At 37.5% G+C, this 25,375-nt stretch overlaps 1 protein-coding gene across 7 annotated transcripts in view; it reads right to left on the minus strand.

The window, feature by feature from the left end:
• Positions 1–25,375, minus strand: part of LOC127430254 (BCAS3 microtubule associated cell migration factor-like) — a 302,893-nt gene that overhangs the window by 205,136 nt on the left and 72,382 nt on the right. For 4 of the 7 annotated variants that reach the window (XM_051679932.1, XM_051679931.1, XM_051679930.1 and 1 more), the window contains exons 15-16: positions 24,566–24,830; positions 8,866–9,013 (exon numbers count right to left, since the gene is read on the minus strand). In XM_051679932.1, coding sequence (XP_051535892.1) covers positions 8,866–9,013; positions 24,566–24,830 — 413 coding nt within the window. Of the gene's footprint in view, positions 1–527; positions 573–8,865; positions 9,014–24,565; positions 24,831–25,375 lie in introns of all 7 variants that reach the window. The other 3 variants (XM_051679928.1, XM_051679927.1, XM_051679926.1) reach the window with 1 other exon arrangement.

The raw sequence follows: 25,375 nt of genomic DNA on the forward strand, positions 1-25,375 counted from the left end.
GAACAAAGACTCTATTCTCTCTCCCATTAATTTAGTGACACCAAAGCAGAATATTCTAACTTAACTGAAAGGCTGATGTCTTAGATCTTTACTTACGACACACAAAAAATATTTTTTTTCTAATTCCTACTATAACTTTATTTCTTCATTGTCATGTAATGTAATAATTTAAATAACCTGCGTTTTCAAATTACACAATGGCCTTTTATGTAACTTACATTGCAGTATTATTTAATAGGCAACACTTTCAATTAAAACAAATTAAGTTAGCAATGACAAATATACAAAAGCTTATGTGGCAATAGGAAATGGAGCAGTACAGTCAAACAGTGAAATCCACATACAGAAACATAAAAATAAAAAAAAAGGGAACAATATAAAGCAAATCTATTGGTTCTTCCCCCAGCATGCTAGATAAACTAATAAAAAAGTAAATGTTCCTGGAAATAAATGAAAGATGGAATGAATGCAGTCGATTGCTGAAGCAAATACAAAAGCATGCTAGAAGTGAATTGGGAAAAACTCACCATGGAGTTTTAATAGAAAAACATCCTGCCCCAAAGAGGTAGGGTCTTCATGGCGGGACAGATACACAGAGATAGATGGAAAAAGCATTATTATTGATTTGATTGGGCAAACAGTTTTTATTGATATATTTAATGACAAATAACTTTAAAGCCATCAAATGTTGTATTTGAATGTGTCTTTATTTCCAGGCCATCAAAATAATATATAAACTTATTAGCAACTTGTTATCAACATAAATTGTTAGCTCAATTTTCATCAAATGCCTGAGGATAAAATGACACACTAGAGGTATTTATGAGTTAAAAGGCATTAGGTCAATTTCTTGGTCTATTCTAATAGAATTTGAACATACATAGAGGTTTAAGTGCTCGTCTTTAAAATGAGATGTGAGTGTCGTATGTTTAAGAGTTAATAGAAAGAAGTGGAGAAGTGGACCCCTGATCTTCAGCCAAAACAATGGATGACTGTAAACATTTACAGCCAATAATGTTTTCCCAAAAGCAATAAAAAGGAGATGAAATCCAACTTTGTTACCCTCTACCACAAGAATTCATACACATGATGGTTCATTGAATGAGTTCACTATAGAGCTGAATCACAGTCTGTAAAACAAAACCTTATCATTTATATTGAAAATCTAATAAATCTTTCCTGCTTTTTCCTGGCAAATACAGCTTTTTTATCAATATGAATTTTAAAGATCAAACAAATGCACTAGTCGCAAGAGAGATCAGCACAACATGATAAACAATGTTCAGGGTAAGTTTGCATATGATTGCCATTGTGTTTGACATTTTTAATAATGAATTCATTGTATTGCACACAGGCCTTTAGATACTCAAAAATCACGACTGACATACACAATAAAACCGGCAGGTTGCTTGGTTGCGTCTCAAGTGGCTCAGTACTCTTCTCCCCTTGGGAGAGACACTTTAGCTGAATGGACTCTGTAAATATCCAGCTGTGAAAATGGATGGACGCCAATGTTAAATGAATGTGTTGCCATGGAGATGGAAACACATTAAAGCCCAGGTTTATTTAGGAGCATTGATGATTGTTTCGGTGTTAGTGTGATTCTGAGATAAGTTAGTGATTGTGAGATTTAAAATATCTATGGAAAGATAATAATAATTAGTGCCTGACTGATATATCGGTATCGGCGTATATTTTACAGATATGCGCCGATATGAAAACTTTTTTCAGAACATATAATGCAGAAAACAATGCTTCAGAACTGGCATCACAGCGTAGTTTGTCCAGCAGAGCGCACTCCGACTCCATTGTTTACAGAGCTGAGCTGACGGTGGCTCTGTAGACAGGGCGGATTTGAGCGGTCTCTTCTCGTTAAGTTGCTAACTAGTTTATGAAATACATACTGGAAACTTAATAAACAATGACCCCATCATTTTCCCTTTTCAATATAACTAATATAACGTTAACCTTGTCCCTGACAATCATGTCACTCATGTCTGTTTGCTGTTAACCAGCTATAGTTTGTTAGTGCAGTCAGTAATGAAGCAGATTGAAAGGTAAACATCAGAGCATCTTTTTGCAGCTCAGCAGACAATGGTGCGGTGGTGGATTGTGTCTGATGAGTGTTGATTCCACGCTTCGCTGTTACCTAGTTGGTGAGACACAATGCTGGAAAGTAAATAAAGTCCATCTTTTGCTTTCCGTGGCAACGAGCTTATAGCTAACTAGCTAACCACATAGCTACTTTCATACCTTGTCAGCGTGTAAACATGTATTCACCAAACTGTTTTGTTCAGGATTCACAGTTTGGTACCCCCTTCAACCGAACAATTCTAGTCGTTGCATTTATAAAATATAATATTTAAAAGTCTGGTTTTCCAGACATTAAAATAGGATACGTAATAAAAGTAGATTTAATAAATAGTATATTTGCCCTGTGTAAATAATAATATATAGTAACTGTATCTAAATAAAATGAGGGGTGATAAATACTAATACAACAGGCTGGAAAAATGGACATTTATTCATTTTAGTATGCAATATATATATTTTGAATGTGCTGAAACTTGACACCAGGCGACGCACCCTAAAAACGGCAACGTTAGAACGGTTTCATGCTGAAGTGCCGCTTAAAAGTACGTTTTTTTTCCTCTCTCGTAAATGTAAATGAGTGTAAATGCCAACATCATCATATATGTCGAAAGAACTGATGCCTGTCAACCAAAACCTGAGCTCATTGATGTCATTAAATGAGTCTGCTTTTTTATTCCATCAGTTACTCCTGGTCGGAGGCTGCCGTAAATATTTAGTTTATACGTAGTGTTACATTCTACCTAAGTTTGATGGTGCAACGGTCAAATATTTAGTAGAGTAAATTGTGACTTAGTGCCCATTTACGCCACAACTAGGCTAAGTTGTAATGTACGTATAGCTGGTGCAACCGGCCCCTGATGTTTATTTAGCTATTTATTTTATTTGTATTTATTCTTTATTTAAATGGTCAGCATTTGACTGATACTAAACAGTACTGATGTTTATTTAGCTATTTATTGTATTTTTATTTATTCTTTATTTTAATGGTCAGCAGTTGACTGATACTAAACAGTACTGATGTTTATTTAGCTATTTATTGTATTTTTATTTATTCTTTATTTTAATGGTCAGCAATTGACTGATACTAAACATACAGTACTGATGTTTATTTAGCTATTTATTGTATTTTTATTTATTCTTTATTTAAATGGTCAGCAATTGACTGATACTAAACATACAGTACTGATGTAAATTAAGCTATTTCTTTTATTTTTATTTATTCTTTATTTTAATGGTGGGCAATTGACTTATACTAAACATACAGTACTGATTTTTATTTAGCTATTTATTGTATTTTTATTTATATGGTTACCAACTGACATACTAAACATACAGTACTGATTTGTATTTTATTTTATTTATTCTTTATTTAAATGGTCAGCATTTGACTTATACTAACAGTACTGACGTTTATTTAGCTATTTATTTTATCTAAATGTATTCTTTATTTAAATGGTCAGCATTTGACTAATACTAAACAGTACTGATGTTTATTTAGCTATTTATTGTATTTTTATTTATTCTTTATTTTAATGGTCAGCAGTTGACTGATACTAAACATACAGTACTGATGTTTATTTAGCTATTTATTGTATTTTTATTTATTCTTTATTTAAATGGTCAGCAATTGACATACTAAACATACAGTACTGATGTAAATTAAGCTATTTATTTTATTTTTATTTATTCTTTATTTTAATGGTCAGCAATTGACTTATACTAACAGTACTGATGTTTATTAAGCTATTTAATTTTTTATTTATTTTTATTTATTCTTTATTTTCTCAGTGTTCATTTCTAGAATTGGTTGACAATGTATAATAATAATGTAAAATATTCTTTGATTAAAATATTTAAGAATGCAGCCTTCTGAATACCTTTGCACATTCCACATAGAAAAGGTCTGTTTTCATTCCAGCTCAAAAATTAGCTATATCGGTCAACATATCGGTAATAAGTGAATTTTCCCTCTCTAAAATCCCATATCGGTCAGGCTCTAATAATAATAAAAGCAAACAGTTGAATTGCACAATTGTATTAGAAAAAAGTAGGACAACACCATACTATCTATCATATGACACGCTCATACACTTTTAATAAGATCAGACCTGACTCTAAACCATAACAATAACATAAAAGCAAGTCAAAAAGCAGACTGCGTCCAAATACGCAGAGTGCAACGAGGGTCTTTATTATTAAGAAATGTTTACAGGGAACACAGGGTGCCTTTTAACAGGAATCCAAACGTAACATGATGAGAGCCAGTGGTCGTCGAGCGCAACAACCCCACTTCAACGGAATAATCTTTCACACGTTTATCTCTATGCTCATGAGCCTAATGCTGCACTTCGAAAGCCATTAAAATGAGGTGATTTGCGCAATTGCTTCACGGAATGACATTTCACATGGCTTGGTAGCACCAGAGCCCTCTAAGCTATTCCTACACTCGTTACTGCACTATGAGACAATGGCACAAAAGAAACTCAATTCATGAATTACACTAAGCCTATCACATCTGTAAGGTCAAAGGAGCCTCCTTTGTGCCAATCTGATCCAACAACCCACACAAAATCTTGTAAGTAAATAATATCCATGACTGTTTATCTTTACAATGTGTCATCATGTCTCAATCCTAAAGTAGAAAAACTTGTCATATTTATTTGTCATATAATATTTGCTAATTTTAGTAAATTTCCCTGGCAAATAAAATAATTAATAATTAACTTTTCGAAGTTGGTGTTCCCAGCAGGCACTGGGACTGAACAATTAGTGAGCTTGCATGGTTTCACAGTTTGCATGTTTATTTACACCTTTATTTTTGTTCATTTTGTTGTTTCATTAGGTAACTTCTTGTTTTGTGCAGTCTGAATTTCTTTTTCTACTCAAAATTACCTGTTCATGATCAAAAACAAATTTCTGTTGATCGTCACCGCCATCGTGTTTTTTGCACCAAGTGTTGATGTCTGCTTTCGCAGCTCTATATATTGTTGATAAAGACAGTAATGCAAGAAGAAGTTGTCTCATAGACTACATAGCGTGCATTAAGCTTCCCTGTGGGAGACTTCCGTATGTTAAGTGGTAGATGATTTACTGTAACATGTTTTTGTAAGGAAAGTTCAAATAATATGTCCTTTTAAATTTGGAAGATAATGTACCATGGATTTCATATTTGTACCTAAAAGTTACTATGTTTAACAAAATATTTAAGTTCAATTTACTCTAATCAATATTGTGTCATTAAGTAGATTTTACTTAATTTTATACCATTAAGATTTTCTTAGAAAAACTTTGGGCAAAAACTTAAGTTAATCTTACAAGTGTTTTTTTTTTTTTTCTTTTTTTCTTTTTTTTGCTCATTGTGAGCTCTTAGACTGACTTAGTACATTAGCATGGGGACTATTCCCACTGCCACCTTGAAAATCCAGTAATTTACTCACCCATTTGTTGTTCCTGTATGACTTCCTCTCTTCCATGGAATACAAAAGATATTACTACTGAGAGTGTCACTGACTTTAAATCAGAGGATGTCAGTCCAAAACATCCGCTTTTTGTGTTCCACTGCAGAGAGAAAGTCAAGGTTTGAAACGAAATGAGGGTGAACTAACCGTTTAACTGAGAGTCTAGCTCCTTTTAAAGTATTAAGTTGCCTACACACTAGAGTTGAAGTAAGGTCAAAGAATACTGCAAACTGATTTATTTCAAAGGGAATGATGTGTCACAAGGATAATTTTTAAAGCGATGACAAGTGGAATAAATTTTAACTTTGCAGCAAAGCAATCTGACGTAGACATCCACTGACTAATGAGAATTTCAGATAAGTGGGTGGAGCTTTTGGAAATTAAATTCGCTGTATTCCCACTTGGTATCAAACTAAACCGGCTCTTTCCACTTCCTAAAAATGTATCTTATGCATTCTTATCTTATCCGTCAAACACTGCGTCAGAGATGTCTCTAGTGTGTAAGTGCCCTTACCTTAGCATTAATACTGCACTATACTTGAATAAAAGATCTAAATAAAGTCTACATCAAAACACACATTGGTTGTAGCTGAGGCCTAGCAGGTGGCACACATGCTCGATGTTGTGCCATGATGCTCATGTGGGAAAATCTGGTTGCATTGTGTCCCATTTAGCTTTAGCCCCATTCCATTTTTCTGTCATCTAAAGGCCTTAATTATCCTCCACCCAACTATGTGAACACAAGCACGTATAGCAACACAAGCTCGATTTCACACACCATTGCTTTCCAAAATGTCAGAATTCAATTCTTCATAAGGGTACTACAGCGGACATTAGTATAAATTTTCTTCTTCAGTCAGTTTTTTCTTTCAGTTCAGCTACTGTCTTGATGGAACAACGGTTTGAAGAGAATCTTACTGAGCAAGTTAAAGAGTCAATATTTCTATATATCTGAAGAACACCACATCTAGTTTACTGGCAGACATTTGAAGGTAACTCTATTGCCCTTTTGAGTACTGCCTTCAACAGTAAAGCAAGACTGCATGTTAAGTATGTACAATGTGATTGCATGCATGCAATGCTTTGGCCGAGCATTTGCATCTTCATTTGTGTACTTGCATAGAGCGTTTCTGGCCTAACGCGACAAGTGACAAAAAGTAACAAGTGACAAATGTAAGCGTGTCCTCTAAGAAAGGCTTAAGTGGAGTTCCCAAAACCGTTTCACCAAAAGGGAATCAAATCAAGACTATGTTAATTTAAGTTAAGCAACTGGTGTGCTCCATAGCCATGATTGCCTACAAAGATCTGTTCATTCATACGGGAATGAATAAATCTGTACAGTGTATACAAACACACACAAAAACAAACACTGCAACAGCCCACACAGGGTACAAATGGTGCTTGACTCCAGCACAGCTTATTTGAGCATGCCCAGTATCATACCCTCGGAGGAAGAAGATCGGGAAGGGGGTTCAACCTGCTTTTCCCCCCGCACCACTCTGATTCAGGTGCGATGCCAAACGTCTGGTTGCATTAATACCGAGACTCCATCTGTAAGGCGGATGGCCTCCCATGTGGTGACCAGGTCTCTACCCTCAGATCTGCGGCTCTCAGAAATTTGGCTGGGGAATGGCAGAGTTTTTTGGGCATGTTGATGGGCAAGGAGGATATGAGCTAAGACAGGAGGGTGCAGGGAAACAGCTGACTGACTGACATACACACAGACGCACAACCCATTGCTGCACAACATGGGTCATCTCTTGTCGGCCACCACATATGCTTGCCTCAGCTACGTAGAGAAAGACAGACTGAGAAAGAAACAGGGAATGAAATGGGACTGCAACTTGCTACTGCTCTGTCAGTGCAATAGCACAATGTGTAGTCTTAGAATGTCTGTAGAAACAAGCCATGTAAATGGGGAGTGAGAGCATACAAGGTCTGCACGCCCAGAAAGCAAACCAAACACAACCCTAAATTATTCAAACTTCAAACTGATGCTTCTTATGTGCTGACGATACTTAAAATAAATAAATACATAAATAAAATTGCACTGGCCCAAAATTAGACGAGCGAGAGCTCTTAAAACAACCTTAGCGCAAAGTGTTCTGCATGACAATGAGCTGCAGGGCCTTGTAAAAATCTGCCTCATCAGCCTACTTATTGACCCAACGTGCCACTGTTTCGTTAGCGAATTTCCTATTCAAACTTTCCATTTAAATACAAATAAACAATTGGAATAAGTCATAATTATGTTGAGTCAGTAAGTAAATGTGTACTGCAGTCATAGATATGGCAACCAATCTTTATTGCTGTGTTCATATTACACGGAGAGTGACCGCATTCTATACGTCCAGTAAATGTAATACATCTGGTTTGGGGATAATGACTGTGAACAGCAAAGATCCATATGCGGGAGAAAACAGGTTTGCATGTTTGTGTGCATTCAAGCAATCATTTGGCAAATGAGGGTTTGATGACCTAAGTATGTCCTGTACAAGTCAAGAATTCATGCAAAATCATGGTGTGTTTCAAATTTCTGACACGATCTCTGATACTGTTCTCACAAATGAGAAATGGGCGAATGCTTTTGCCCACACTGCCTGAAAGATTAATAGTCTTTGACTCACTTTACATAAGTGTCTTTAACTATACAGTGGGACCACAACAATCTATTAAGATATTATCAACCAGGCCAGGTCTTTCCAGTTTCTGATAAACAAACAATCTGACCTCAAGTCTCAAAAAAATTAAGCAGAAACTACTGCAGAAGAAACCACAAGTTTTGAGGACATTAAAGACTTAAAGGGATAGTTCACCCAAAAATGAGAATTCTTTCATTATTTACTCACCCTCATGCTATCCCACAAGTTTATGACTTTCACATCTGAAAGTTAAATTGGAGATATAGAGTAAAAAAGGACTTAAATATTGTTCTGTTTCTCACCCACACCTATTATATCGCTTCTGAAGATATGGATTTTAACACCGGAGACATATGGATTACTTTAATGATGCCAAAGGTCTGATCACCATTCAGTTGCATTGTATGGACCTATAGAGCTGAGATATGTTTTCTAAAAAATCTTTGTTTGTGTTCTGCTAATGAAAGAAAGTCATACACATCTGGGATGGCATTAGGGTGAGTAAATTATGAGAGAATTTTCAATCTCTTTAATAAATAGGTAGCTCAATAGCAAAGTTTAAGACCATAATTTGTCTTGCACTTCAGTTGGATTCCAGTAGCAATATTGAAATGAATTGCCATGTAAGATGATATACACCTTGAAGTGTTAAAGAATCTGTAGAAACCCACCCAGTGCGCTTGGTGATGGTCCCCAAGGTCATCGGCTGCTTGATCTGTGCCAAAGGAAGCAAGACAGTCAAGCTGGGTAGTGGGGACAGGCGTGGGTTACCCATGTTGTTGTTGAAGTTGTTGTAAGATTCTTGACTGGTGAGTTTGGCTGTGAAGGAGATGAAATCAAACTGTGAGTTTATATTCATATTAACATTATATAGACTTAAAACTCAGAGGCACTACAGAAGAAAATCACAAAGCTTACACATCTCTTACAGTTCAAATAAAAAGCTGTAAACTCATCTAATGCTCTTCTATACTTACCCGAGTGCTGATTGGCACTAATTCGCTCAACATGCAGACCTGTCTACTCCAATCAACAGCCTCTTTGAAATGTACCACTCCAATCACCATACCTACATTCAACACATTTTGTTTATGCTAACACTTTGTATAAAAAGAGATTATACAGATGATAGTTCTGGTACTGGATGCGTTTATGACTGCACTTTAGATATGGAGGCTTTCTATTAACCTTAACAGGCAAGTTTTACATGTCAGGGACTATATCTTCAGGTTGAAGGATGGCACTGATTTCTCTTAAAAACAGTGTTTAATGGAAATTTGTGCTTTTAATATTTTTTGTTATGTATTAACCTTTTCATTAAAGCATATTACATAGTCATAGCTGAAGGGGTTTCAACATTCTTTAGCCATTACTATATTCACAATACAGCACCGACTGTTTAACCTGATTTAACCTTAAACGTTAAATAACTTAACCTTAATTTTGAGTGAAGCAAACTTTACATTGGTTGTTTGTTTTCATGCGTCACTTTTTATTCATCAACAAATTAAGGCTTATTTCAGTTTTGATCCATACTTTCATGCACTTTTTAAAAAGCAAAAATAACAAACCTTCACAAATATTGAAAAAAAAGTCGAAGTACTGCTTTTCGTTTTTTGTTTTGTTTTTAAACTCCATTATTTTTTTCCCTTTCAACATGCAATTTTTTGGACTAACCCCAATAATCTCAGCGAACATTTTCCTTGGTTCTATTGTAATATCACGCAAAGAGGGTTTTCAGACGGTAGGAGACATACCTGAGACACAAAACAATGATTATCTGGGGCAAAAGCGCTGAGAGCAGCCGTGCCACATTGTTGGAGGGGTTTTAGATCATTAGCCAGCCTCTCTGTGTCTCTGTAATACCCAGAAACGCTGTCTTTGTGCTTAACCAAAGAGAGGCCATTTAGGCCTCATGGCCCTCGATAAAGGCTGGCTTTGGCTGGAGACATTACACAAACCCCTGCGCCATTCCACACAGGGCCCAGATCTCAAGGGCCCTTCACATTTCAAAACCACTACACCCCAAGCGCAGCCACCTTTTGTGTGCAAGAGCAGCAGAAAAGAAAAGGAATTTGAACAGGAAGCAGCCTGAAAACCCATAATGGTGCTTCTGATGGACAAAGAAGAGTAGAGGAAGAAAAATCTTAATGAATTTAGCATCTTTCCAAGAAGGACACACTCTCCTGCTCTACGGTCTCTGCACATTTTTTTAACCCCCTCTAAATCAAAACCTGACTCGCCTGTAAATACAAACGCAAACAGAGTCACACAGGCGAAGCTTAAGTTCTCAAAAAGCAGGCGCCTCACTTAGCCGCTGTTCGGATGTGGCGGATAATGTGAAACTCATCATGGAATGACAAAAACCTGAGTGTGGCAGGCTTGGCCGAAACCCTCAAGAATGGCACGTCCGAGGGAAGCAAGGTGCCTGGCCAGTCAAAATGATACTGCTTATAGAGCCGTCATTTGATTAATGACTCATGTGTGATGGCCTGCGCAGTGATACATGACAAGCCAATGGAAAGAAGATCCATGAATGCAAATCCACAGCCGTCGCAGGCCTAACTCCAAGAGGCCGGCCGGGTTACCCTGTCACCTGACCCCTCTGTTCAAGCTGACTTTGAACCATTTGCATTTTCTTCTAATGGCACAGACCTGGGCGACCTGTCAGTGATATCTTGTTTTTCTCGCCCATGCTGTTCTATTTGCATCTAATAAAGCAATGAACACAACCAATCCATCTACATTTGTTTGTATACTATTTGGGTGACTTGCAAGAAAGAAAAAAAAACAAGAGGGACATATGCAATCCTTAGCCCATTTTAACTGTATAAACATGAATCCGAATAGAACTTAGTCAGGGTAGATGCCATATTGAATATGTCGTGAAAGCAAGGCTGTCAAGGAAATGTATAGTATGTACAGTACCTAGGTGTCGATCATTCAGTGACAAAACATTAATACTTCAACTTCATATTAAAAAAAACAATTTACAGGGATTACTTCGGAAATTAAGGATCGCATGGCTGGGTATTGATTCAGATTTCACGATTTGATATGTTTCCAATTCACATACTCTCCATTACATTTTAATTATTTGATTAGATTCTAATTCTGATTAATTTGGGTATATATCACTTATAATGTCCAGTTCAATTGCTTTTCATTTAGCAGATATAATAATCAACAACCAAAACTGAAGTAAACTTTGAAGTAAAAGTAAAACAGTAATCTTGGGATTTTAAGAATCGATAGCAGGCATTATTCAAATGAGTTTCATGATTAATCGGAAAATCTATATTTTTTACCCAGCCCCAACGGACTGTGATAAATAAATAACACTTTGGTCATTTAGATAGTAAAACACACTGAATGGACAGCACGTCTATCGCTCAAAATTTCTTCTTTCAATCATGAAGAATAACTATGCCGTCTATGCTGACTGAGATCTAAAAAAATGCAGCCTTGACTGGTTGCAGAATATCACACAGTTTGACACTCCTTGTCAAATGCTGAGAAATTGCAGGGCTTTAGCCCGGTCTAGTGGAGCATCTGCGGAAGACCTGCATTCCTAGAAAAGATTCCCAGTTTGGGAATACTTTGATTTATTCTGTTTCACCCATTCATGTCTTCCGTGCTCATCCAGGTTTCCCAGACATGTTCCTGTAAGAGTGTAGTTCACAGGAGGTAGGGATTAAGATGGGAGGGTGGAGGAGGGAAACGAGGGATGAGTGGAAAGGAAAAGGAACAATGGCAGTGCCTCCACACTCTGTCATGTCAAGACCGCCTGTGCCAATTCCCAGAGCTATCATTATTAAAATACACACTTTCAGAGGAGTAGAACTATAAGTGGAAGGGGAGAAAAAAGAAAGGAGGAGAGGCCAGAAAGTGCCGGATAAAAGCAATCCTGGTGGACAAAGTGAAAACAAATTAAAGGAACCATTATAAAACACAGATGCTGCAAAGAAAATAAACTTCACAAGATTTACTGTTTTAAGAAGAAATCAGACATTGGTGGAAAAGCCATCAGTAGCCATTTCTGGTGGACTGCCTTTGCCTCTGTTTTTTTTATCCTCCCCATTTATCCCCAATTTGGAATGCCCAATTCCCAATGCGCTCCAAGTCCTTGTGGTGGCATAGTTACTCGCCTTAATCTGGGTGGCGGAGGACAAATCTCAGTTGCCTCTGCGTCGGAGACCGTCAATCAGCGCATCTTATCACCTGGCTTGTTGTGCGCATTACCGCGGAGACATAGCGCGTGTGGAGGCTTCACGTTATTCTCCGCGGCATCCACGCACAACTCACCACACACCCCACCGAGAGCGAACCACATTATAGAGACCATGAGGAGGTTACCCCAAGTGATTCTACCCTCCCTAGCAACCGGGCGAATTTGGTTGCTTAGGAGACCTGGCTGGAGTCACTCAGCATGCCCTGGATTCTAATTCGCGACTTCAGGGGTGGTAGTCAGCGTCTTTACTCGCTGAGCTACCCAGGCCCCCCTTTTCCTCTGCTTTTACAGTATCTGCTCGCTGCTATTTTCAGGATTGCAGTGGGGTCAAGCCAGCCTATGTGAAAATGGCAAACTGCCAGTCTTTTCCCAAACAACTAGCGAATGAGAGTGCTTTTAAAGTGACAGCAGAGATTTCCCCCTGCAAAGTTTTTGGGTTGTAGTACATGCTTTTCCTGTAGTACAGCATCCACTTTAATGAGCAGAAATACTATATGAAACTTCCTGACTGTTACCAGACTTTGTGCCTTTCACTGCAAGGACAGCAGACCTCAAACAAAAAAGTATGTTTTCTATTTGCCTCGTTCCATCTACTGATTTCATTGCATAAGTTGCCGTCTGATTACAAGCCATTACAACATGACAAAAATTGCACGATCGCATAATTCTGCATAATAGCAAAATAGTAACTTCTCAAAGAATGTGTGAAGGCACTCAGGCACATAATTTATTAAACAAAGTATGTCCAAACGTCCCTCTATGAGGCTGTCTGAAATCAGATACAGTAGTTTACAAAATGTCAGCATTTACAATTCATCAGAGGAGCACCTTGGTGGTGACAGTGGGAATCTGTACTCTTCTGTGGCTCAGATAACAGCCTTACTGAAACCATATGTGCGTGAGTTTGTTTGCAAGGCAATTGCATGTGTGTGTGTGTGTGTGTGTGTAAGGAGGAAGCTCTGGATGTTTCACCTCAGACGAGCAGACTTCGTAAACGGTGCATGAGAAGATGAACAGGAAGGCGTCCGCCGACGCAATCAATGCACCTCAGCATGTGGCTCTGATCAAGAGCACATAATCTGATCATGTCAATTTACTTATGGGTAAGTGGGGACCATATTCTCTGCTCCCAGTCATGAATGTTGCAGTGTCATTTCAGACATGTATAAATGAAACTCTATGCTGGTCTGTTGACGGAAAAGGCACATTTTACTCAATAAATTGGAAGTCAGTAAATAAATGAATAAATAAATATAGTTTGGCAATACAAGGCTTGTAAATATGCACATGACAGTAACCCAATTTACAGATTAAATTTACTGTAATAGGAAAAGTGTAAACATATGACAATAAAAAAAAAAATAAAAGAAAAATGATAATAATTAAAGGGATAGCTCACCCAAAATGAAAATGATCTTTTACTCACCTTCATGTTGTTCCAAACCCATATGACTATCTTTTTCCGTGGAACACAAAAGAAATGTTTTAGGGTGAATGGATGCCTCAGTCACCATTCAAATTAATTATATATATATATATATAAAAATTATACTGCCAACATGTCCTTTTGTGTCCCACATTAGAATGTAGGTTATATGGGTTTGGAACAACAAGAGGTTGAATATAAATTTAAATTTTTTGTTGATCTTGATATAACTGAAAATTATAATTGGACAATTTACAAATATCAATAAACAGTATTATAATGGCATCTAATCAAGCTAAAAAAAAAAAAAAAACAACAACAACTTTAAAACAGTGCGAATTCACCCCAGTGCTGCAGCAGCTGAACGAAAAGGAAATGTATCAGAATTCCCTGCTTCTTGTGTCTGTGCCATGGACGTGTTAAACAGCATTGACAAATCATGTTTCCTTTAATTAATGTAATAATAAAAAAAAATATTCTAAGCCTTAAAATGTATCCAAATTTCCTAGACCTCAAATGCTATATTCAATATCCAAACACACAAGCGGTAAGCTTACCCTGCCTGAACCAAGGACTATTATACTCAATGTAATTAAAATATCCAGTGTCCAACTTCAACATCCACCTTGCGGAACTGCCAAAGTTTATAATTACGACTAACATCTGAAATCTAAGGTGATTTTGGCTGGTAGAAGCTTGAAAGCAACCTGGAAGAAATCTGCAAAAATATAATTTTTTAAAGAGCTTACAATAAGAACACTAGACAATTCATAATTGCTGGTCTTGATTTGAAAATATTTCAAAACATACACATACTGCCATAAATGAGAAATGTTATCCATCTATTTGCTTACCATAAAATGATATTGTACAAACACAAACATATCCATGCTTTAATTTGCTCAGTGCCATTTGTGGTTTTGGTTTAAGTTATACATAAAATGAGCTTGGCAAAAATATTTAGCTCATGTAAAAGTCCTCAAAAACAACCAATAAAGCTTTAAAAGTGCACACAATATACAAACGTGTAATATACAAATTCTGAACTAATATTTCAAATAATCACATTATGTTTGCTGTCAGGGAATGGAGGAATGCTGGACCACATAATGGTACAGAGAAAATGTCACTGTGGGACAGTGCAGGGTCTCGGGTCATGAGAAGTGTCAAAATCACATTTCCTCACAGTGGGAAAGGGCAGCGAATCATCATGGCTCACTCTGCCTGATAAAGACACACCATCCCACTCGAAAAGTTTTCGCATGAGAGCGAAACCAACAAAAAAACATACCAGGCCACCCAGCCAAACAACAGTACAGCCCCAATGAGATGTTTACAATCGCTGTGCCAGGGGGCAAGACAACTAGTATGTTACTAGGAGAAGCTAATTAAAATTCATCAGAAGTCTTCTTATTTCTTTAAAAATATAAGTAAAATATATATTATAGAATCTAAAAATATAAGATAATTATTACACATTACACACTGATATTATAAAAATGTCCAGTGAAATAGGGAAAACAACTTATAGCATTATAATAATATAATGTATTTATTATATATTTATACCAGCTCTACTATACTGAGGTAAATATGGATAACTGTTTAATATTCTCTGGAAAGAGTTTTAATAACAAGGAAATATATAAGTATTATTGTACTAAATAACAAAAATAAAATAAATAATATATAATTTATATTAAAATAAAATGATAATCAGATTTTTAAATTAAAACATTACATTACAAAATCAATAAATGACCTAAAAAATATATTATAAGATCTTGTCAGGCAAATTATATAAAAATCTAAAATAAACTGTGTGTCTTTTAAGCAGAAGCCTCAGAGGAAACACTTATGTTTACTTTTAAGAGGAGGCCATTCATAAAAGTTCAGGACAAATTACAGAGTAACTCCAGCCCTTTAGTTGGATTAGATTCATACCAAGACAAAACGTAGTGGCATGATTCTGGCCCAATTATTTTTTCCTCTCTCTGCCAGTGGAGTGGAACAAGGTCTGGCAGCTTCATCTGAAACTGGACAGTAATAAAAAAGCTGAGAACATAGCGCCACACAGAGGCCTTGAGAAGTACTGCATTCAGCCAAGCTGCAGGAATACACAACACTTTGTAACCAGAGTAATAAATCTTTAGCATAGGGAGTCTGAATGGGAGAGTACATGATGCAGGGTTGTGGTATGTTAAAACAAGAGCAGCACTTTGATGCCTGGACTGATTGCATGACTGTTGTTTGAGAAGAGGAGCTGAGCTTTATCTTTAACAGTCAGAGAGCCACAGTGACTCGACTCAAGGTTGCTGTGATGGAATTTAAGTGTGTGTGTGCAGTGTGTGCCACAAACAAGGGAGGAGACAGTTTGTGATTACAGAGTGTTTTTGCTGGCCCTGACCGTGCAGATCAGATCTGCTCATCTGGCTGTGTCCCCGACAGACACACACACACACACACACACACACACACACACACACACACACACACACACACACACACACACACACACACACAGAGTAAACGAAAGAGATCTGTTGATTGTAAATGATTCGTCACAGGACACAGTGAGTGTGACATGCTTTACCGCCACTCTAACAGACATGAAAGCAAAGACTTCTACCTTGCTCTATAGGCAACAAAGCCCTTACAACAAGAATTAAACATTAAATGGTAGATGAAAGATCGTTTAATTCATACTTCGTTTGCAGCTGAGCATCAGATATACGGCTTAAATGTTATACACAAATATACAGTGGGGTTCAAAAGTCCAGTGGATACATTTGCATTTTGTCTAAATTTAAGAGCTTTTTTATTCCAAATTATATTATCAGCATTAAAATTGTAAGAAATACTGAAATGAGAAAAAACACCGATGTCAGAATTTCTTAATATTTAGTATGTCCCCCTTTTGCTTTTATGACAGCATGCACTCAGGAAACCTTATGATTCAAGGAAATATAACCTTTAGTTAAAAAAAAAAAGGTTAATGTCATCAATAAATAGTGACTCAAATATTTATAATAGATATATAAATATCTTAATATATTGTATTAATCTTAAATATTTGTTATGCATTTTACATCTTAACATTTCATTGTTTAGAATTAATCAATTTGTTTAAGTGAGGATTTTGAAATCTGGACTCTTGAACTACACTGCATGCTATGAAGTAATATACAAGGAAAAAGTTTCTGACACACAAAGCAGAGTTTCCATGGATGGATTTGGTCATGCACAGTTGGTCGGCATCATCTTTTACAGCCATGGTGTTGAGGGAAAGCATCCATGATTGCCTGTGTTTTTTCTTTACCATGATGAATAGCACAAACAGGCGTTACAGATAAAACAAAACCCAAACAAGCTCTAAGTTGACTTTTAAATGACTCAAAGGAAGAAACTATTTTTTTCAACAGAGGATTAACAGTTTCCTGTTGCACACTGTTTTTCATATACTGTATATATACACACAGTACTGTGCAAAAGTTATAGGCACTTGTGAAAAATTTTGCATAGTGAGGATGTTTTAAAAAATAATGCTATAAATAGTTTTCACATCACTTAACATCATACAAAGTCCAGTAAACATATAAATAGCAAAATTAATTTTTGGTGTGACCACTTTTGCCTTCAAAACAGCACCAATTCCCCTAGGTACACCTGGACACAGTTTTTCTTCATTGTTGGCAGAAAGGATGTTCCAAGCTTCTTGGAGAATCCGCCACAGTTCTTCTATCTATTTCGGCTTTCTGAATTGCTACTCTCTCTTCATGTAATCCCAGACTGACATGATGTTCAGTGGGGGACTCTGAGGGGGCCATGCCATCTGTTGCAGTGCTCAATGTTCTTCTGTTCTTTTCTATTTGCAAAAGGGATGTTTGGGAGTCTAAAATGTATATTTCCTATTGACACACTAAAGCTGAACATATAAATAACCATCTTAAGACAAACATTTTGTGAAACATTTTATGTGCCTAAAACTTATATATATATATATATATATATATATATACTGTATATATGTAGTATATATATAATGTATACACAGTATATACGGTATATGTAGCATATATACATACATGCATACACACACACACACACACACACACACACAACTGGTCAAAAGTTTTGAAACACTTGACTGAAATGTTTCTCATGATCTTAAAAATCTTTTGATCTGAAGGCGTTTGCTTAAATGTTTGAAATTAGTTTTGTAGACAAAAATATAATGTGCCAACATATTAATTTATTTCATTACAAAACTAAGATTTAATTAAAAAACATTTTTTTTTTAAATTGATGACTTGGACCAAATAATAAAGAAAAGCAGCCAATAAGTGCCCAACATGGATGGGAATACCTTCAATACTGTTTAAAAATCATCCCAGGGTGATACCTCAAGAAGTTGGTTGAGAAAATGTCAAGAGTACATTTCTGCAAATTCTAGGCAAAGGGTGACTACTTTGAAGATGCTAAAATATAACACAGTTTTGATGTATTTTGGATTTTTTTTAGTCACAACATAATTCCCATAGTTCCATTTATGTTATTCCATAGTTTTGATGACTTTTCTATTATTCTAAAATGTGAAGAAAAAAAAAATTATAAGAATAAGTGTTTCAAAACATTTGTCCGGTAGTGTATATATACTGTATGTAGAATATATGCATGCAACCATACATACATACTGTACATATAAATAAATAAAATACACAAACACAAATATACACTATATTGCCAAAAGTATTCGCTCATCTGCCTTTAGACGCATATGAACTTAAGTGACATCCCATTCTTAATCCATAGGGTTTAATATGACGTCGGCCCACCCTTTGCAGCTATAACAGCTTCAACTCTTCTGGGAAGGCTTTCCACAAGGTTTAGGAGTGTGTTTATGGGAATTTTTGACCATTCTTCCAGAAGCGCATTTGTGAGGTCAGACACTGATGTTGGACGAGAAGGCCTGGCTCGCAGTCTTTGCTCAAAAGGTGCTCTATCGGGTTGAGGTCAGGACTCTGTGCAGGCCAGTCAAGTTCTTCCACGCCAAACTCGCTCATCCATGTCTTTATGGACCTTGCTTTGTGCACTGGTGCGCAGTCATGTTGGAACAAGAAGGGGCCATCCCCAAACTGTTCCCACAAAGTTGGGAGCATGGAATTGTCCAAAATCCCTTGGTATGCTGAAGCATTCAGAGTTCCTTTCACTGGAACTAAGGGGCCAAGCCCAGCTCCTGAAAAACAACCCCACACCATAATCCCCCCTCCACCAAACTTCACAGTTGGCACAATGCAGTCAGACAAGTATCGTTCTCCTGGCAACTGCCAAACCCAGACTCATCCATCAGATTGCCAGATGGAGAAGTGTGATTCGTCACTCCAGAGAACGCGTCTCCACTGCTCTAGAGTCCAGTGGCAGCCTGCTTTACACCACTGCATCCGACACTTTGCATTGCACTTGGTGATGTATGGCTTGGATGCAGCTGCTCGGCCATGGAAACCCATTCCATGAAGCTCTCTACACACTGTTCTTGAGCTAATCTGAAGGCCACATGAACTTTGGAGGTCTGTAACGATTGACTCTGCAGAAAGTTGGCGACCTCTGCGCACTATGCGCCTCAGCATCCGCTGACCCCGCTCTGTCATTTTACGTGGCCTACCACTTCGTGGCTGAGTTGCTGTCATTCCCAATCGCTTCCACTTTGTTATAATACCAGTGACAGTTGACTGTGGAATATTTAGTAGCGAGGAAATTTCACGACTGTACTTGTTGCACAGGTGGCATCCTATCACAGTACCACGCTGGAATTCACTGAGCTCCTGAGAGCGGCCCATTCTTTCACAAATGTTTGTAGAAGCAGTCTGCATGCCTAGGTGCTTCATTTTATACACCTGTGGCCATGGAAGTGATTGGAACACCTGAATTCAATTATTTGGATGGGTGAGTGAATACTTTTGGCAATATAGTGTATATATATATATATATATATAGTATGGGTGTAAAAAAATATCGTATCGTATTGTATTGTACGATACAACGCTCACTATACAATACCATATGTATCATAAACAAACACATTATAGTGTAATTAAAACCAATCAGCGCAATATTGAGAGCTGCGGAACAATCTCCAACCACACAGAGGCGGCGCTGAGCACTCACAGGAAAACAGAGCAATGGTGTGATGTTCTGGTGCTACAGTACATCAAACATGTTGTTTTATTTACGCTGACATCACCGCGCAACTCTGTGGATTTGTGAGGCAGAAACGGCAGCAGTAAGTTTAACAGCCACCTCTCCCAGCCAACACTGAGCGTGACATGCACAGCATGAATAAAAAAATAGCTTATTTAAAAAAACAAAACCGTAAGAAACCCGCGATTACATGAGACTTATAATTATCTGCTTTTGACTTCAAAATGTAAACAGCTTTGAGAAAAACACCTGAGCACATGTTATAATTCAGAGTAGCACCAACAATCATCCATGCGATTATCAAATCAGCCAATTGTGGCAGCAGTGCAGTGCATAAAATCATGCAGATACTGGTCAGGAGCTTCAGTTAATGTTCACATCAACCATCAGAATGGGGAAAAAATTTGATCTCAGTGATTTGGATCATGGCATGATTGTTGGTGCCAGATGGGCTGGTTAGGTTCCTGGGATTTTCACACACAACAGTCTCTAGAATTTACTCTGAATGGTGCCTAAAACAAAAAACATCCAGTGAGCGGCAGTTCTGTGGACGGAAATGCCTTGTTGATGAGAGAGGTCAACAGAGAATGGCCAGACTGGTTCGAACTGACAAAGTCTATGGTAACTCGATAACAGAAGAATAGCATCTCAGAATGCTATTCTGAGATGCGGGTTGGTGCAGTTTTGGTGGCACGAGGGGGACCTAAACAATATTAGGCAGGTGGTTTTAATGTTGTGGCTGATCGGTGTGTGTGTATCTATATATATATATCTATATATATATATATATATATATATATATATATATAGATAGATACACACACACACTGGTGCCCAAAAGTTTGGAATAATGTACAGATTTTGCTCTTATGGAAAGAAATTGGTACTTTTATTCACCAAAGTGGCATTCAATTGATCACAATATATAGTCAGGACATTAATAACGTGAACAATTACTATTACAGTTTGAAAAAAAAAAAAAAATTCGGAACTTCTTAAACTACTTCAAAGAGTTCTCATCAAAAAATCCTCCACGTTCAGCAATGACAGCTTTGCAGATCCTTGGCATTCTAGCTGTTAGTTTGTCCAGATACTCAGGTGACATTTCACCCCACGCTTCCTGCAGCAGTTGCCATAGATGTGGCTGTCTTGTCGGGCACTTCTCACGCACCTTATAGTCTAGCTGATCCCACAAAAGCTCAATGGGGTTAAAGGAATAGTTCATCCAAAAATGAACATTTGCTGATAATTTACTCACCCTCAGGCCATCCAAGATGTATCTGAGTTTCTTTCTTCATCAAAACAGAATTTTAAGATTTTTAGGGTTTCATTTCAGGCCTCCTCCTTTAAACAATGCAAGTGAATGTCCTCCATTTTTGATGGTCCAAAATGCATATTTAGGGTGCATCAAAATAATCCACACGACTCCAATCGACAAATAAAGTTCTTCTGAACCCAAACGATTGATTATTTTTAGAAACAAAACAATACTTATATACTTTTTAACTACAAATGTTCACTTCCGTACATCTCTGTGACGCACGCTCATGAGAGGGATGATGTAAGCTCGTTGGTAAGGTCACGCATCATGTGGAGGAGGCAGGAATTGATCAAATAGATTTTATCAAAAATGACTTTTTTCAAATAGTGATGGTGCTGTTTTTTACATCAGTAATGGCCTGACTATACTTTGTGATCAGCTGAATGCCACTTTGGTGAATTAAAGTACCAATTTCCATCCGAAACAGCAAAATCTGTAATTTATTTCAAACTTTTGGCCGCCAGTGCATACCGTATATTACATTAGCTAAATGGCATCAAGGTTAGCTAATCATTAGCTAAACAGCATCAAGGACCACCAAGGTTTTTTAAAACACAATCCTGTTAGCTCAAAGCTGATGGGGACCACCATAGTACAGACGACCCAGCGCAGGGCAGCAAAATAATAATAATAATAATAATAAACTGCTTTTCCATTGCACTACTCACATCCTCACACATGGTCATCAAAGAGCTTAACTACTGTACAGCATGGTTATCAAAACTAATTGAAAGCAAATCAAAGTACAACAACAGTGGCACTTGAAAAAGCATCAACTTTCACTTTCCTGGTAATACAGACAGATAGAACAATTTACCAGAAAGTTATCTCCTAAACTTGAAACTAATAAATTAACTGTCCGTTTGCACTGAACAAAGAAGGACTTGTTGAATTATCTAACAATACCAAGAATCTCAGGCGAGGGGGATGTGGCTCCTAAAATAGAAAGGCGAAAACCCACAGTTAAACTGGGAGAGAAGAAAGCCCGATTGTGGTTTCTATTTTTACAGAGTGCCAGCTTTGAAGGATGTGTACTTCTCTAGTTCCTTTGCTAAATCAATGAGTTGTCTCAGCAGACAATCGCAAGCCTACTGTTGTGGCTACTGTGCAGCAGCATTTCTTATCAATCATTTATTTCTGCCAGCTCCTTTCAAGCTTATAGTCCCCAAATTTAACAAAACAGACGGAAAAGTAAACGGAAAAGGACGCTGATAGCTTTTTGTGTCTGATAACTAACATTTGTGGCAAAGTTTGCAGAAAAGGGTTTAATAGTGCAAAAACTACAAAAACAATTTTGATTATTTTTTGATAACGCAAAATGCAGTTTCCTTGGAAGGAAAATGTAAAACAAATGTATTTGACAGAAACCCTGTTGTCTTTCAATTAGGATACTTTTTTCCTTAAATTCAATTTATAATCTTGTCAATAGCAACACAAAAGTTTTATTCTCATATATTAGGAGAATTCCTTTTGTTTTTTTGGTGTGGAAGTTAACATTATTTAGAGAGTATGAAATGTAGTCATCAAGTGATTTTGTAATACATCTGAACGCTAAAGAAAATAGTTGAGAAATGGAGCAAAACAATTCAATAACTGGTTTGAAAATTAAAGAGAGTAAATATTTCGGGCAGGATATGTGGGTGGGTCAAGCACTCCAACTCTAAGTATGAGCCCATAGGAGAGGCTCTCAGGGACCACGGAGAAGTGCAGACCACTTTGTCTCTTTTCCCTAAACCGTTTCATCTTAATTCAAAAGCCACATCCTGCATCCTCCCATCTTTTGGCTTAAAGAATTATAGAATGATCCTTGAGGTTATAAAATCTGGACAGTGCAAGGTTGACTGAATGGCGCACCGTTCCAGGCTCCTGTTTCATAGATTCCTCCATCCTGTTCCCAGTCCAAAAAATGTCACCTCAGAACCTGTTGTCACAGTGGCTCAGCAGACTAAGGCTGATAGGACTAATTGTTGACAGGAGGTTCTAATGCCCTTCTTTGAAAAGTGAGTCTGATTTACGACAGGCTTTTGAGGCCCACTTTCACGGCAGCTAGTAACCATTTCTACACAAGACAACATACATTCCCGCACTGTGATGTCACAGCCTTGTTCGACTATCCTTAACAATGCCTCCCAAATAAAATAATTCAAAGACATTACACATTATTATGGAAGGCACAGCATCAAATAGACATTACGAAAAGTGGCTTTAGAACTCAATCTATTGTTTGTTTGTTTTTATTTTCATGTCATTCAGCATTATTTTTAGATGAAATTTAGATGAAACACCTAATTTACATAAAGGTCTGGGAGCATGATTAATTGCATTCAAATTTTTTAATTGCATTCATATTTAAGATTTTTTTTAATTTAAGATATTTAATCGACTGACAGCCCTGTCTGCCATAATGATGTAATGTTGATTTGATCTTTATTTGGGTTAGGGTTATAGATATACTGTATGTGATTTTTTTGTGAAAATTTGAGTAACTACAGTATTTGGCATGACATCGTTATTTTGACTGAAATTTTAATTTTGATTGACAGCTCTACCCATAACTCATCTTTTTGTGACAGTGTTGCTTCAGACACACTGCAAGAAGCCAGACAGGTTGCTGGAAATATAAAACAGGAAGTACCGCTGGAAGTGAGGTGGCCAGCACTTCAGCCATAGTGTGTTGTATAGTTTGAAAGATGACTTCGGGTGAGAGTAAGCGAGTGTCTCTTGAACCCTTTGAAAGGGCTTTGCAACCACCCCATAGGCAACCAGTCTCTACAGTCGATATCATTGTGGCACATTCAGCATGTATGGGGTATTGATTAATTAGACCTCTGCTTTGTGGACTGGAGAGTGCTGATGGGAACACAATACCGGCAGGCATGCTAGCTCCCGTGGTAATCAGCACAGAGATGAGAAAAGTCTGTGTGGGTGTTTATGTACGTAACCGTCAGAGGTGGTCAGTGACAGTGTTTGCAGCCAGGGACAGTGTTTGACAAACATCACAGTATTGTGACAGAGGTCAATGGGCTCAACCACAAGGTCTGCTGGGGTGACTTGATTAAGCCCCAAATGACCAGGATACACTGACTTACCAATCACAGGTAAAGACAGTTTTTTGTTTTTCTGTTTCTGGAGTCCAATATGGCGTATAATTGTAAAATAATTGTGTGCGTTTAAGAATAAAGTGTGTTAGCTCACCGTGTAGTGGTGATCCAGAAGGGCTACTAGAGAGGCCAGGAACGGGGCTACATCGGCCGCTCTGTTTGCTGCTTAGCTCCTGTTCAATCTCCTCCAGTCCGGCGCTTTTCTGGAAACGGCTCATACGATTGACCACACGTGGAGACATATGGGTGCGTGCGCACGGCGCTCCGCCGTACGGGTTGATGGGAAAGACATGTGAGGTGCCACGAAGAGTGCTGATGACCACCCAGCGACAGTCATGGCTGAAGCAGATGTCCTGCACCTAGAGCGATAGGAGAAAACGGGTAAGGAACTAAAAACCTTGTGACTATGGAAAACATTTGTGTTGTGTTGGTTGGGGAAACAACTGGATCTATAAACACAACAGGTATACAAAGCATATAGTTTATTAAAACTTCACGACAGGAGATTGGTTGAGAGTAGGGCGTAGTTTTTTTTTTTTTTACCATGTGCAACCCTGCGTCCACATGCGTCAACATTGTATTTTGGCTTTAAATTCATTTAAACTGACTGAATACTGTTCACAACACTCTGGACTGTCATTTAAGAGTTAAACTTCTGGCGCATTGAGTCACGTGACACAACAGCATGGCGTCGATTTCCGTGAAGCGCTTTCACAGGCACACAGCCAACAAAAGTGTCTCTGGTAAGAAACCGCTTTAATTTTTTCATTGAAACCTGTTTGGGTGTAAAGAGTACCGTCTCTTGTTTCGTTTGATATGCTGCTTTAAATTAATAATTTTTCATGTGTCAGTGCACTGATAAACAAAAAATCTGACTTTCTATAGCTTGGTATTATTTACAATT

The sequence above is a fragment of the Myxocyprinus asiaticus genome, chromosome 39 (genome assembly GCF_019703515.2).
Source record: "Myxocyprinus asiaticus isolate MX2 ecotype Aquarium Trade chromosome 39, UBuf_Myxa_2, whole genome shotgun sequence".
Lineage (NCBI taxonomy): Eukaryota > Metazoa > Chordata > Actinopteri > Cypriniformes > Catostomidae > Myxocyprinus > Myxocyprinus asiaticus.